The 15,474-nt window shown below is 40.9% G+C and overlaps 1 protein-coding gene across 1 annotated transcript in view; it reads left to right on the forward strand.

Moving 5' to 3' along the window:
- cfap221 (cilia and flagella associated protein 221) overlaps positions 1–15,222 on the forward strand; it is a gene marked incomplete at its 5' end in the record, with an annotated part of 49,726 nt that extends 34,504 nt beyond the window's left edge. Inside the window, 5 exons of the mRNA XM_080422400.1 lie at positions 1,298–1,379; positions 2,527–2,624; positions 11,807–11,899; positions 12,323–12,430; positions 15,035–15,222. Of these exons, the coding sequence (XP_080278526.1) occupies positions 1,298–1,379; positions 2,527–2,624; positions 11,807–11,899; positions 12,323–12,430; positions 15,035–15,137 (484 nt within the window). The 3' untranslated portion in view covers positions 15,138–15,222. The remainder of the gene's footprint in view (positions 1–1,297; positions 1,380–2,526; positions 2,625–11,806; positions 11,900–12,322; positions 12,431–15,034) is intronic.
- Positions 15,223–15,474: the final 252 nt, after the last annotated feature.

A 15,474-nucleotide genomic window follows, 5' to 3' on the forward strand; every position in this document is an offset into this window, starting at 1 on the left:
AAAAATGTATCATTACCGCAATGTAGAAATACTTTACGTTACAAGTAAAAGCCCGGAATTCAAAATTTACTTGAGTAAAAGTACAAAAGTATTGGCATCAACATGGCATCTCCTCAAAGTACCAAAAGTAAAAGTAGTGGTTACTGTATGTCTTTTAGTAATAATCAAAATCTACAAAGTAACTAGTAACTAAAGTTTTAGTCAAATAATTGTAGTGGAGTAATAAGTACCTCAAAATACCTCAAAATTGTACTTAAGTACAGTACTTGAGTAAATGTACTTAGTTACTGTACACCACTGGCACTGTGTTCAAAGTTTGTCCTGTCTTGTTTGCTCAGCGTCTGTCCCTCCTGTCAGTTAGATGAGCAGCATGTGTGAGAGTGAGCCGTGTTGAAAGATGTTCCATCACTGTGGTGTGATGGGACTCACCGCTGTCACACAGCAACCTTGTATCTCCAATTTTCAGCTTTCAAACGAATTGTATAAAATTGTGTTTCAGATTAAACTTATGCATAGATAGCTTCATAGACTTGTTGTTTGACAGCACTATCACACGTACTGTATATTGGATTCATGTTAATGTGTATTTTCAGACATTTAACCTCTTAACCCATTAAGACCTGAGATACGATTCTACAAACGGTTTTCTGACACACTTATGTTGCTATAATATCAGTGGTGCTCTAACTTTTTTCATGTCAAGGACCCCCAAAATTATATGTATTTGGCTGCGGACCCCCATCTGAAAATATTTTGTTCCAGGGACCCCCAGAAGCAAAGATTTGAGTAAAACATGTTTTCTTTAAAAATATATGTACCGTATATTCAAATTATTATATATTGATTATAGCAGATCTACAAGCTCATAGCGCGGCACTCGGTGCCACGCTATGAGCTTGTAGATCTGCTATTTTTGAATAGCTAAAGTATGAAATAATGGTTTAAGTGGTTACACAGATGCGTTCCCGGTCTTAATGGGTTAAAACGTCAATAGGCCTACTTAGTAAACTTGACCAGACAGACAAAAACAGACACACTTTTCACTATCAATTAACTATATAGATGACTTTCGCTTGTAGATCGGCTATTTTCGCAGAAGAGGTTTGGTGTAGAGGGGGGGAAAAAGCAGACTTAAGTAGAGCGTGAAAGGTCAAGTTTACTAAGTAGGCCTATTGGCTATAAATATATTCTATTTAGCCAATGAAAATGGCTTTTACATGTCTTGAAAATGACCGTTTTTTGGACGTACAAGGTTTCCGCCCGACAGCGGCGATATAACAGCCTTGTGCATTTGCAGGTATGGCGTCCCCGAGGGCAGCGCTCAGCGCGCCGACGCCCCAAACACTCAGACGTGTTCCCGGAAGTTTCTGGACCATAAGGTGCGTCTGTCTGAGAGGCTTTTAATCCATTAAGACCGCATTCGTGTCACTTTTTTTTTAGATCTTTGGCTATTCAAAAATAGCAGATCTACAAGCTCACAGATTGTAGATCTGCTATTTTTTAAACATTGTGATTTTTTTTGGCAAATCTTTTGAATATAATGTTTTAAAGCGATTTTTTTTAACTCAAATCTGAGGCCAAATACATATATTTTTTGTTGTTTGGTTGCTATATCAGTGGTGCTCCAACTTTTCCCATGTCAAGGACCCCCAAAATTATATGTATTTGGCCGCGGAGTGGACCCCCACCTCAAAATATGTTGTTCCAAGGACCCCCATAAGCAAATATTGGAGTTAAAAAAGTTCGCTTTAAAAATATATATATTCAAAGATTTGCATAAATTGTCAAGATTTAAAAAAAATAGCAGATCTACAAGTTCATAGCGCGGCACTCAGTGCCACGCTATGAACTTGTATGCTACGCTATTTATACTTAGAATTTATGCTTAGAATATCTTCTAATAGCCATCTGAAAATGACACGGATGCGTTCCCGGTCTTATTGCATTAAAGTCGGTCAAAGTTTCACGCCCCAATAGTCTTCTCTGTTTTTTTTCTGGGGCGTTATGGCCCCGACTCTTGAGCCTTGGCCCACAACAAAAAATGTAAACACACAGTCCAATGGATGCTACATCGAAAATCAATAGAGTACCGAAGAAGTCCTGACGTCACTGCCACTACCCCTGGGTCACAGTTTTTTTTTGTATTGGAATTCCCATAGGCAAATCTTAGATTGCGTCATATAAGAATTGTGTTCCAAAAATAAACACATTAAGCTAATCATCTGGGGACCTGGGATATGTGGGTGTGTGTGTGTGTGTGTGTATATATATATATATATATATATATATATATATATATATATATATACGTTTTCATGCACTGAACAACTACTTTATGCCTAACAGTATATCTGCAAAAGACAAGCCATGGGTAGACGGAGCCGGAGGGAATACAGCAGAATACAGAAATAAAAACAACACCCAAACACGTTCTCAAAAATAGATCAGACGGGGGGGAAGGGGGAAAGCAAGTGGAGGTTGTATGCCCAAAATAGATTTAATTATTCATTCATTCATTCTGAACAGGAAGTGATCAACGGGATCATGACCTGGAAGAGTCTTGATTCAGCCACGTTGTGTCTCTCGACCTTATCCACCCTTACCAGCGACGAGGCCTTGTGCAGGTAAGTCAAACTTAGTATTATTATTTTTTTGTTTATATTTATAAGACTTTTTACATTTTATTTCAAAGACCCTCATAACTGTCAGAGTTACAGATCTGAACGTACGGGTCCATTTGGAAATCCCCCTCAAGTAACCCTGAGGGTTGGATAGGTACAGTGTAGAGCAGTGGTGGAAAGAGTACTCACATGTTTCACTTAAGTAAAAGTATCAATACTGCAATGTAGAAATACTCTGTTACAAGTAAAAGTCCGGAATAAAAAATGCGATGCGACACATTGGGGGCTTATAGATCTGCTATTTTCAAATGACTGTAATGTATATAGGGCTGGAGTGGGTATGTTTTGTAATAATAATACAAATCTCCAAAGTAACTAGTAACTAAAGTTTTCAAATAATTGTAGTGGAGTAAAAGTACAATATTTGCCTCTGAGATGTAGTGGAGTAGAAGTAAAATTACTGAAAATTGGAAATACTCCAGTAAAGTAAAAAATACCTCAAAATTGTACTTAAGTACAGTACTTGAGTAAATGTACTTAGTTACTTTACACCACTGGTGTAGAGAGAGACACATGGGGCGGCACTGGCTCAGGAGGTAGAGGGGCGTTTGATACCGGGCTCCCCCAAAGTTAGTGTCAAAGAAGTGTCCTTGAGCAAGACGCTGAACCCCTAATTGCTCCCGATGAGCAGGTTGGTGCCTTGCATGGTTTCCTCTGCCGTCGGTCTATGAATGTGTATGTGAATGGGTGAATGTAAATGCACAATCATTGTAAAAGCGCCTTGGATAAAGGCGCTACAGTGTATATAAATGCACCATTTACCATTTAAATGCACCATTTACATGGAGAAAGAGCAGGGTAGTGACACGCAGCAAATGGTCTGACCAGCCGGTGTTCAATAAGTGGCGCCATCATCACAATGGCGATTTTGGTCCGATTTTCTCAATTTCTCGTCCCCATCAAGCAGCTTAACCACGGATCACAGCGAGAAGGGAACTGCAGGTTCATCTAAACCGATCAAAAACTCTCTAGAGGAGCCATAGCCACCATTATGGATAAAACCATGTCTGTCATCTTCTCAATCTTATCAAGAAACGAGTGCAGTCCAAGAATAAGTTTGGACTTATTTGTGTGTGTTCAAAATTGTGATGTGCCATTTCTCTTTCTCTCTTTCTCGCACGCACGCATGCATACACTCGCACACACACACATATACGGTTGCTGTCGGGTAGAAACCTTGTATGTCCATATTTCAAATCATGACTTTGTCATACAGTAGTGTAGTGGCACAAAAGTTGCGAAAATAGCCGATCTACAAGCTCTACAAGACATTGTAGACCTGCTATTTTCGCTATTTTTAGAAACATTATGAAAGTGAAAGCGGTTAAGTCTGTCTGTGGGTTTTACAAATATTCAACCAATGAAAAGTATTAACAAGTGCTTGTGACCAAATAACTACATTGGATCCATTGGAACAGAGGTTTTTTTTTCCCCATGTCTGGAAAAGTACGCACGCACGCATGCACACACTCGCACACACTCTCTCTGTCTTCCACTCTCTTGGGTCTTGATGTCCGGAGGCAAAATACAAACTACGGCTATGCAATGTAATGACAATAATTGTTTGGGGATTGCTTGTGTTTATGAAAAGGCATGGGGCTATGGGGGGTGTGTGTGCTTAGAATACATTCTGATTACATAAAAGTTTGATTTACTTCGAACAAATTCTGTTTCATAACGGTAATTATAACGGAGCACGATTGGAGACAATTATCAAAATAACAGTATTTGTTTTCAAACATAACCTAATCACTGACGGGAATACGTTATTCTACTATACTTGCCCAACACCACACCACACCACGTCAAATCCTTTACTATGATGCGCATTATCCAGAGAGGTTTTCTGTGATCTGATCGTGCCGTTATACATTTGTGACTGTTGATTTGCTAGTGAGCTCAATGGTGAAAACGGAACTATATCACAAAATCTACGTTAGAACTATAGTTAACTGAAAATGCACAACTTAAGTGTATTCAGCTACATATCACTCTCTCACACACACTCACACTCACACTCACACACACACACACACACACACACACACACACACACACACACACACACACACACACACAAAGCATGTCCTGTACCTGCAATCATTAATAACAAACAGTTAATCTCTTTCTGTCTCTTAAAGTGTTAGATTATTGTCAAATGCCGTTTGACATAAGACTTTCAATGTAATCGTATGGGAACTCAGAGTTCAAAATTCAGTTTTCAGCCTGAAACCAGCTGACAACCACAACCACTGGCTTAATACACAAATGACTGTCTTGTGAAAAACTGTATTGGTTGTAATGTGTGTAGCACCCACAGTGCTACGCAGTTGGCACCTGGCTGTGCATCATCATTTGGCATAATTTAGTAGCATCATAGTGCTTTGCGGTTCGCAGTCTGCATCATAATTGGCCAATAATGTGTTTACCATAGTGCGTCGCACCTGCTTGCGTCTTACTCCTTCATGCAACCCCACACTTCCATACCCTCCTCTGCATGTAACTACAGTAGGAAATGTCTTAAGTGCTATGCCTGATTTATACTTTGTTGCGATCCGTGTGGAACATCGAAAAGCAGAACGTGGCGCACTGCGACACGTTGTGAGCTTGTAGATCTGCTTTTTCTTAAAGATATTTTTGGGGTATTTTTCTGCCTTAATTGATATATACAGTAGACTGACAGGAAATGGGGAGAGAGAGATGGGGAGTGACATGCAGCAAAGGTCGTTGGGATCGGGATTCGAACCCGCGACACGGTACCCGGCCCGCTACACCAGCCATCCGGGCCAGATCTGCTTTTTCTATTGTGTGACACCGTCAGGTGCCCAACTAAGTATTAATCAGGCCCCTACACAAACACACATGCACGCACAAACACACACACACACACACACACATACTGTACACACACACCTAGCGAATGATGTATAAAGTGAAAATGTTTTACACGCACGCACTTATGTACGCGCACACACACACACACACACACACACACACACACACACACACACACACACACACACACACACACACACACACACACACACACACACACACACACACACACACACACACACACACACACACACACACACACACGCATCCACCCAGCAAAAACGGCACAAAGCAAAAATGTTTTTCTTGTCGGTACAAGACCTCCGAGTCCCATGCTCGCTAGAAATACACGCCTCCATTCATTTTGTTCCTGTTTTCTTTCTCTCAACCCATTAGCAGGAGCAGACATCTCCCACATGGATAAAAAAACTTCAAGAACAGTTCTCTCTCTTTCAGCAAGCCTGTGTGTCCTTGCTCTCTTCAACAAACCTACATGTTTTCTTCATGTATGTCTTTTTGTTGATGTTGTCGGGGTGGCTGACCTTCACATGTCGTTAATGTACAGCTGAGGCGAACACGAGGAATGGAATGTGGATAAACAGTGTTATTTATGGCACGTTTCTTCTGCTAGCGCTAGGACATTACTGTAGTGTGTTTTTCTACGCTGTCAAAGTAGGGAGGCATTTACCCTTATTCCTGTCACCGGAACATGTTATTTAGTGTATATACATCTGCACACAGTACAATCCTGTGCGTTGACCGATTTAAGCTGGCGTGTGATGGAAAATAGCCGATTTACAAGCTCACACCATGACGTGGTGTTGTGAGATTGCAGTGTTTTAGCGGTTTTTGACCATTTTGATTCTATGAGGCTATTTTAACATACCACAAAAAGTCAACCAGGAAGACCACATTTGGTTCTAGATGGTTTTATCGCCAACATGCATCTAGGTCATCTACTGTAGGTCAAACATCGTCGCTGTCGGAAATAAACCTTGTATCACCATATTTCAACGTGAAGGTTTTTCATAAATTAACTCTACTTTCAAAGTGAAAGTGGTTAAGTATGTCTGTGGGTTTTAAAACGTTTTACAAATCCTACTTAATCAATTAAATGTATTAACAAGAACTTGTGACTTAACTCATTGACTGCCAACGACGAGTTTGGACAAGTTTTCTTTTTCATGTTTTTTTCACACAGAACCAGAAGATAACGTGATCCAAAGATTTACTGCTCCATTCACTTCCTGGTTAACTTATTACTTAAAAATCCTGTTTCTCGGCTCCTATTTGTTTTTTTTACGTATTTTTGTCGAAACATGTTATTTTTAACTCTATAACTGCCAAAGACATTTATAAACGTCTTTGAGAAATTAGCTGTTGCCTGCCAAAGACGTTTAAAAACGTCCTGAAAAAAAAAAAAATAATAACTTAAAAAAAAAAAAAAAATTCTAAAAAGATTCTCTAATTATTTATTATTGACACCTTTTCGATATTCCAAACGAATAAGGAGATAACAATTTCCAAAGATTTGCTGCTCCATCCACTTCAATGTTAAAATTGAAACGGACAAACAATTCACAATGTTTTTTGGTTTGAAACCACTGGTTTTGAGCTATTTTCAAACATCAAACAACACATGACAACAAGGTCAAATTGACCTCGTTGATATTTGTGAAACCACACCTGAATCTCATCTGTGATTAGAAATTTTCTGGGGATCAATCATACTTGAGAAAAATATTTTGTGGCTATGCGAAAAGGTACCAAAATCGGTCAAAACCCTGGCAGAGGCTACAGACTGTTCTGAAAAAACGTGATTAGCAACCATCAGGGGATCGATCATACTGGAGATAAATATTCTGTGACTACTTGAAAAGGTAAGAAAATTGAAAGATCGCTGCCAGTCCGGGCCTTATTTAGTGGTATATACTAAAGTTAAAAAGTTAATAGTAACTTCACTTGATCCATTGTAACACGGTTCTTTTTCCACCCCCATTTCCTGAAAAGTAACAGTTTTGGACATACGAGGTTACCACCCGAGAGCGACAATAATATAAATTGAAATAATCATTTATTCAAAACATTTTGGGTAACAATATGCTGTAGGTCACGCACACACATTGAAACAATCATTTATTCAGCGCTATATGCATAAGTAGACTGAATAAATGATAATATTTTGAAGTGAGCACAGCGCTCTTAGCCATCGTGTTCCCTTTACGCTGTATTGCTTGCGCCTCGTGCACCTGTCTCAACCAATTAGCAGTCAGGTGTGCAGATAAGAAGAACCTCCCTGTTCATGACCTTATAGTCCATTTAAAAAAGAAAAGTAAACGTGAATTTTTCATCACACACAGTATTGTTTTGGGCTGCACGAATGGCTGTGAGTTGATATCTCCCTTTTTTCGATGGCCTCTTTACCTCGCTGGAACAAAGGTGAAATCACGTGTTATTATCTCAACACTCTCGGAAACATTTGGAAAGCCCAGAATCGTGTCCTTATCTCACCCAGGCTATCTCCAAGCAAGCAGCCACTGGGTCACTAATGCACTGGTTTCCCCCGACCTTTTCTGGATCAGAGCCCACTTGAAAATCTCTAAAAAGCGTTGGCGGGAGACCTGTCTGACCACTGAAAGGGATATTTCACTTTCAAACATTTTAACATCTACTCAGGCTTTTGTGAGCACCCCAGACAGTTTTTAAAGTTGCTTGATTCAGTATTTAGATATTTGATATTCATGATATTTGATATTCATTTTATCAGACACGCCCCCTTCCTATACAATCCTATATTGTATCTTCAAACTCCATTTTAACCGTGTTAGACTCATCGAAAACAAACATCCTTGGTTCTGGTGACTGATATTGGCCTTCTAATGCATGAGTGTTTTTTTTTTTCATTCATATTTTTAATTTATTTTATATATATATATATATATATATATATATATATATATATATATATATATATATATATATATATATATATATATATATACACACAATTAAAAAAGTAATTGAAAAAACATGGCCCCCTCACGTATTAGAAGGACAATATCAGTCACCAGAACCAAGGTGATTTCGATGAAACGCTGCACTTATAATGCACAGGTTTTCTAAGTGGAGGGAGCCAATTGGAGAGCTGTGTTCAAATGGATGCATTGTAGTTATTATTTAGTCAAAAGCTCTCTTTAAATACTTTTCAGTGGTTAAATATTTATAAAACCCGCACACAGATTGGTTGTAGATCAGCTATTTTTGCTACAATTGTGCAACACTGTCATACGACAAAGTTTAAAAAAGGGCATTCATTTATGATAAACTAAATAACGTGAGAAGATCAACTACTGTACGAAGTTGTGTGTGTGTGTGTGTGTGTGTGTGTGTGTGTGTGTGTGTGTGTGTGTGTGTGTGTGTGTGTGTGTGTGTGTGTGTGTGTGTGTGTGTGTGTGTGTGTGTGTGTGTGTGTGTGTGTGTGTGTGTGTGTGTGTGTGTGTGTGTGTGTGCGCGCTCTTCCTTTGTTTACATTCAAGACAGGATTTGAGCGCAGCCTCTTGTCAGGCCAGAACAGCAGCAGTGTCTCCCTGGTGACACGCACAGTGTCACTGTGTGTGTCTGCTTGTCAAAACACAAACACCACAATTTACATACACACAGTAGAGGAGGAGGCGTACTGGAGGTGTGTGTGCATTGTGACCTTGTAGATCGGCTATTGTCACGCATATGTAACCAATGAATGGTATTAACAAGCGCTACATTGGAACACAGGTTCTTTTTTCCATGTCTTGAAAAGTACACACACACGTGCACTTTTAAAGACATGGAAAAAAGAACATGTGTTCCAATATAGGCCTAGTTATTAAGGTCACAAGTGCTTGTTAATAATTTTCATTGGTTAAATATGTGTGCATATGTAACGCTGCATGTGACTTGTTGTGACCTTTTAGATCAGCTATATTCGGTGCTTTTGTGCCGCACTACTATGACGAAGTAGGGCATTCATTTATGAAAAAAAACAAACATTTGAAATATGGAGATACAAGTTTTCTGCCCGACAGTGACTATATACAGTATAGATTTTGCTCTTAAGTATAGAACCAACTAACTACTTGACCGTCCTTTGCCGTTCTTGCTTCCATTTCAGTTAACCCTGAACAGTCCCTTCCCTGAATTACTACACTTTAGAAAATCAGCCTCTTGCACTTCATCTTGGACAGGTTGCCAAAAAAACGGTCTTGGCAACCTGTCCGCCCGTGTAAAACCACAGTTGGAAAAACCTTGGTGTGCTCTTTGATTCCGCATTTAAGTTTGACAAGCAGGTAAATGCAGTAGTAAAATACTACTTTTTTTCCACCACCGTCATTCCATCGCCAAAAATCAAGCTGTTTTTGGCCAAGACCTTGGGGAAAGTCATCCACGCCCCTCATATCATCCTGTTTGGATCACTTCAATTGCTTAAACTATCTTGGCCTTTCTCCACCGGCTGCCAATACAATTTACAATTTACAATTTAGGCATTTAGCAGAGTGAGCAGAGCAAGGTAAACACTAGGTGATATATGAAATGCATAAAAATAGTAATCTAGGATCATGGGTAAAACAAGAACCTATCATCAGTCTAAACACTTCAATATCAAAACATTTATAATCTGTACATTGAAACTATACAAACCATAGGATGCCAGGTCAACACATTAACCTGGCATCTGTCTACATATCATGCTACTGTATCTAAATTACATTTTTTTTGCATAAGCCTGCCGGGTCGTCAAGGCGAGGGCACGTGCTACAGTTTGCCGTCGCGATAATCCGCTCTATAGTTATTGGCAGCTGAATGTAGGTTGTTTTCGTCAAAAAGCAACATAAAGCAGAGAAAAGGATGTTTTTCCAAATTCATATAAAAAAAATTTGCGATCACTTTTTACTGCTTCACTGGGAGTCAAATGGTGATTTTATAGGTTAGCGAAGAGCGCCATCTAGCGTAAACACTGGAGACACCAGTACACGTCTAAACGCGTCCTTGGCGGTGTGGGCCTTGGATTGACACACGTCAAAACACGTCATTGGCAGTCAATGAGTTTAATGGGTTAATCCTCCCGGTCCGTCAGGTCAGCTGACTTGGAGCTACTAGCTGCCCCGAGAACTAAACTGAGAGGCTCCAGGGGTGACGCCGCTTTTGCTCGTGGTTATAACCCTAAACCTAACGTTAACCTCACTATGCCTAAGCCTAAACCTAAGCCTAACCTTACCTCACAAGAAACTATGCCTAAGCCTAACCTTACCTCACAGAAACTATGCCCAAACCTAACCTCAAAACCACGCCCACCTGGGTGAAACACCAGGAAAAGAGAATCTGCCCCATCCTTTCAATCGTTTACATCCGCGCTCGACTCAACTCGACCTTTATTTATAAAGCACATTTACAATGACCAGGGTCGACCAAAGTGCTACACAAATAAAGAAACAAAACATGTCACAACTGAAGTGTAAAAAGAGGGCTAAAAAACAGCATTTTGGCAGCTATACCGTAAAGGCCAGGGGTTGACGCATTTAAATGGAGATAAAGGCCAGGGAGGATTTAAAACCCTCTGGTGACTGAGCAGAATGAATATGTAAGGGGCAAGGTGTTCCAGAGCCTGGGGCCGGCCACTGCAAAGGCTCGGTCACCTTCTGAATCTGGTCTTAATTGTACCTACTGTAGTTCTGTGCAACACTGGGCAAGACTCTTTTATTCACTAGCATTTGAATCATCCCCTTGTTATGGTTGTTTATTTGCGTTTTATTGCCTCTTTTTTTTTTGGCGTTTTATTGCGTTTTTGTGCCTCTGAGTTTAGTTTGGTCTCTTTGTTTAAGACTCTGGTTATTACCCCATATTCTGTACAGCACTTTGGTCAATGAGAGTTAGTTATAACACTGTTTGTGTCCGGGGACCCTTGGGGGGGTTCCAGGGGGTCCCCAGCTAAATGTCTTGATACAGCATCACAATCATTTTAACCACTCTATCCATTTATAAGTTGGCTATTCAAAAATAGCAGCTGTACAAGTTCACAGCTTGAAAATCTGCTATTTTTGATTAAAAATAAATATCTTGAAAGTATTGGAACATTTAGAATAACTTAGCATTTCTTTTACACAAATCTTCTCTTCTGGGGGTCGCTGGCACAAAACCTTTTCAGATGGGGGGTCCACGACCAAATACATATACATTTGGGGGTTCTTGACATGACATTCGATTTGATATTGTTTTAGTTTCACCTGCATCCGCTCTGTGTGTCCCCCCCCCCCCAGGCTTGTGGACGACGACACAGATCTACTTCCTCTCACAGCTCCACCTCCTCTCATGGGCCTCCCGGATGACCTGGCTGAACTAGTGGTCAAACCGTAAGCCACTGCAACACTTCATATCCACAGTATAGTTCATCTCATTTAGCCATGATGATCAGTGATCTCCACCTATACTATATATGTCTGTCTGGTGACATCTACATTCAATGAATGGGCTAAAACTGTATGGAAACCTTTTCAGAGATAAAAATAATAATAACTGCATTGCAGAACCAATGCAAAGACTTGAAGGTCTTCCTTTATATTGGGACAGTGATATGAGTTGTTTTCAAAGCATCAGCTGGTTTCTCTGCTGTTCTAGCTCCTGCGTTGACTTTAGAATAGATCTCTGATAGTCTAGCTATGCTAAACTTAACTCTGCCACATACTAGAAATGTTTGGGTCTGGATTATTAGAGCAGGGAGCGCCTTTTGTTGCCATAATAATGTTGTTCTATCTCGGCTTTTTTTGTATTTTCAGGACAGAAGACCCATCATTGCAGCTCACACCAGAGATGATCAGAGCTGAGTTTCCGTGGGATAAGACCCGCCCCACCGACGGCGGTCTAAACGCAAACATGACAGCCGGGTGAGACGACAACAACAGACACAATTGAATGACGGGTTACAAGTAGACAGGGTTAGAACTCAAGAAGCGGAAGAACTTAGGAGGACAGCACCCCTGACAAATTGAATGGTGTTTGCCGCTAAATTAGCCATGGCATTGTTTTGGTTTCATTATTGTCTCCGCCAGGCCGAAAGGCATGGCGAGAGAGTATGTTTTGCCCCCTGTCCGTCCGTCCGTGTGTCCGTCCGTCCGTCCGTCCGTGTGTGTGTCCGTCCTTCTGTCTGTGACCAGCTAATCTCCGCCACCGTTGACCCGGTCGCTGTGAAACTGCGCACACACACTCCCTGGATGGTCCGATCAGCCTGTCATAGCGCCACCATGAGGCCGACTTTTGCTAAACACATTTTTTGATATTACTCCTACAGAATTTGTCCAAAAAACACGCAAATCAGTACACAGTATCTCTATAGCCATGTGATCAACACGGATCCGTCTGATTTTCCATATGCCATCCTGATTGGCTTAAATTGGCTTCCAAAGTTTGCAGGATTGGTTCATTTCGAACAAAATGCCTGAAATCATGAACGCAGCATGCGATTTTCGTGCCATTTTCCACGTAGACCCCCACTTGGCCCAGACAGAAATGCCACTTGAAAACGCTCAAATCAGCCTCGTGGTGGCGCTATAACAGGCCGATTCACGTTTTTAGCTATAACTGCACCGATCTGCGTGAAACTTTGCACGCACACTCCCTAGAGGCCAAGGAAAAACATTTGCCCTGCATTTTTCACATACATGTATGCCTTTTAGAGTGCCACCAGGAGGCTGAGTTTTGTAAAACAAATTTTTGCTCTTACTCCTTCAGATTCTGTCCAAAAATCACGCAAATCGGTACACAGTATCTCTATAGTCATGTCATCAAGATGGATGCGTCCGATATTTCATATTCCATCCTACTTGGCTAACATTGGCTTCCAAAGTTTGCAGGAGAGGTCCGTTTTGAACAAAATTCCTCAAATCATGAACGCAGTGTGCGATTTCCGTGAAATTTTCCCATTCCCACTAGGCCGAGGAAGAAATGCCACCCTTTTCACATTGGCCTGTTATAGCGCCACCAGCAGGTCCAATTTAGCAAACCACATTTTTGGAACAAAATGCCTCAAATCATGAATGCAGTGTCTGATTGCCGTGCAAGGCCTAAGAAGGAATGTCCCTTTTCACATTGGCCTATTATAGCGCCACCAGGACGCCACAATAATCTACCTGACCTGGCGGAGACCTGTGCTCCGAGGAGCACTTTTTCTAGTTAGATTTGAATTTAGGTTAGTACTGTACATTTAGGCAATGATTTGTTGTGGTTAACCACTATTATGGAAAATATTAATATCCAGACAACAGTTGACAATTTATTGAATAATATTCAAACAGAAAAAAAAAGGAGGGGGCCAAGTACAGACCCCTGGGGGACCCCAGCTAACAAAGTATATTGTCTCTGTCGGGTGGAAACCTCACGTCCAAAACTGTTACTTTTCAGGATTCAAAGCAAAAGTAGCAAAAGTAGCAGATCTACAAGCTCGAAACGTGTCGTTTCGCACCGCGTTTCGAGCCGCGTTTCGAGCTTGCGGATCTGCTACTTTTGATGTTCCTCAAGGAACCTCTGGGTTCCTTGAGGGTCCCTGGGGACTCTTACAGATCTGTAACTCTGAGAGTTATGCGGGGGTCCTTGAAATTACAAGGTTGAGAACCACTGGCATTAGTGTGTCTCTTGACTCTCTTGTCTTCAGCATAACAACCATATCTCTGCTGTCCAGCCTGAAACCGCTAACTCCAAAACGCTCATTGTTCAGGAAACGAGAAAACAAAATATAAGTTTTTCAGGAAATGAAGAAAACCTTATATTTTTAAAACAAATTAATACTGCCTCATCAAAGTTGGTATAGTGACTTTATATATTGTCAGATACTTGCATGTGTCATTATATTATCAACACTTTACCCAAATCGCGGGTAAATCAACACTTTACCCAGCGCTAGTGGAGATAGTAGTTTCAGGCGAGCAGAAATCAAGCTGAAATGGAGTTGTTGTCCAAACAATAGCTCCACTCGCTGCTGAGGGAGAGGTTTCAGCGCGACAGAAATGCTATGAACGCCTTTCTTCTTGTCACATTGCTCTCCTCATTGAACACTTCATAGATTTTAGAAATATAATTACTTGTTTTCATAACATTAGCGTCAGTGCTAAGTTTGATAAACAGGTACACTGCATAGTTTTAACAGACTACGGGGAGTTTGTAACGTGATCCTCCTCCTCGTTCACTGCGCAGTGCGCTCTACTGCTCATGCTGTTAAAAGGCAGCGCTGTAGAGGAGAGGGGGGAGTTGTTTGTTTTTGACGGACAGTTTGAGGATCCAATGGAGTTGGGAGTTTTCGTCAGAGGCGCTTTTTAATACTTTTCATTGGTTCAAATGTTTAGATTTTTTACACAGACGTAAAGGGTGTTCAATAGCGTTGATTTATGAAAAAAAAAAAAAAGCTGAAAATGGAGTTAGCTGGTTCGTCCCGGACACTGACGATATGTTGAATTTAGACCTCTGCGTTTGCAGTTAACATTCTAAACATGTTCTAGGTGTGAACCCAACCAGATGAGGAAGAATGTAATGGCCAGGCTGAAACACCTCAGGACTGCGTGCAGGAGCAGCACCATTTTGCCGGGAGAGGACTGTGAATAAGCTACTGTTACACATGCACACACACTCACAGGTATACATTTTGGAGGTTTGGGCGACAGCGGTGTCTATAGGGAAAACGGTAAAATAAAATATCAGACGTGCCTTCCGTTAAGATGGCAACGGCGTAATCGGAGGTTGAAAACGTAACAAAGTGAAAACCCCCTTGCAGAGTGGAAATCTTTGAAAGCGCTCCACCTCGCGTGTCCATGTAAACGGGCTATACGGGGGAATCCGCAAAACGCGTGATGTCATGGCTCATGTCGCGCATGCTACGTAGTATGCTATTACATTGGTGCAGAGCCGTAGAACCACGCTGCATTGGCGTGTGTAAACCATA

This window comes from Gymnoscopelus braueri (genome assembly GCF_963280865.1).
Source record: "Gymnoscopelus braueri genome assembly, chromosome: 24".
Taxonomy (NCBI): Eukaryota; Metazoa; Chordata; class Actinopteri; order Myctophiformes; family Myctophidae; genus Gymnoscopelus; species Gymnoscopelus braueri.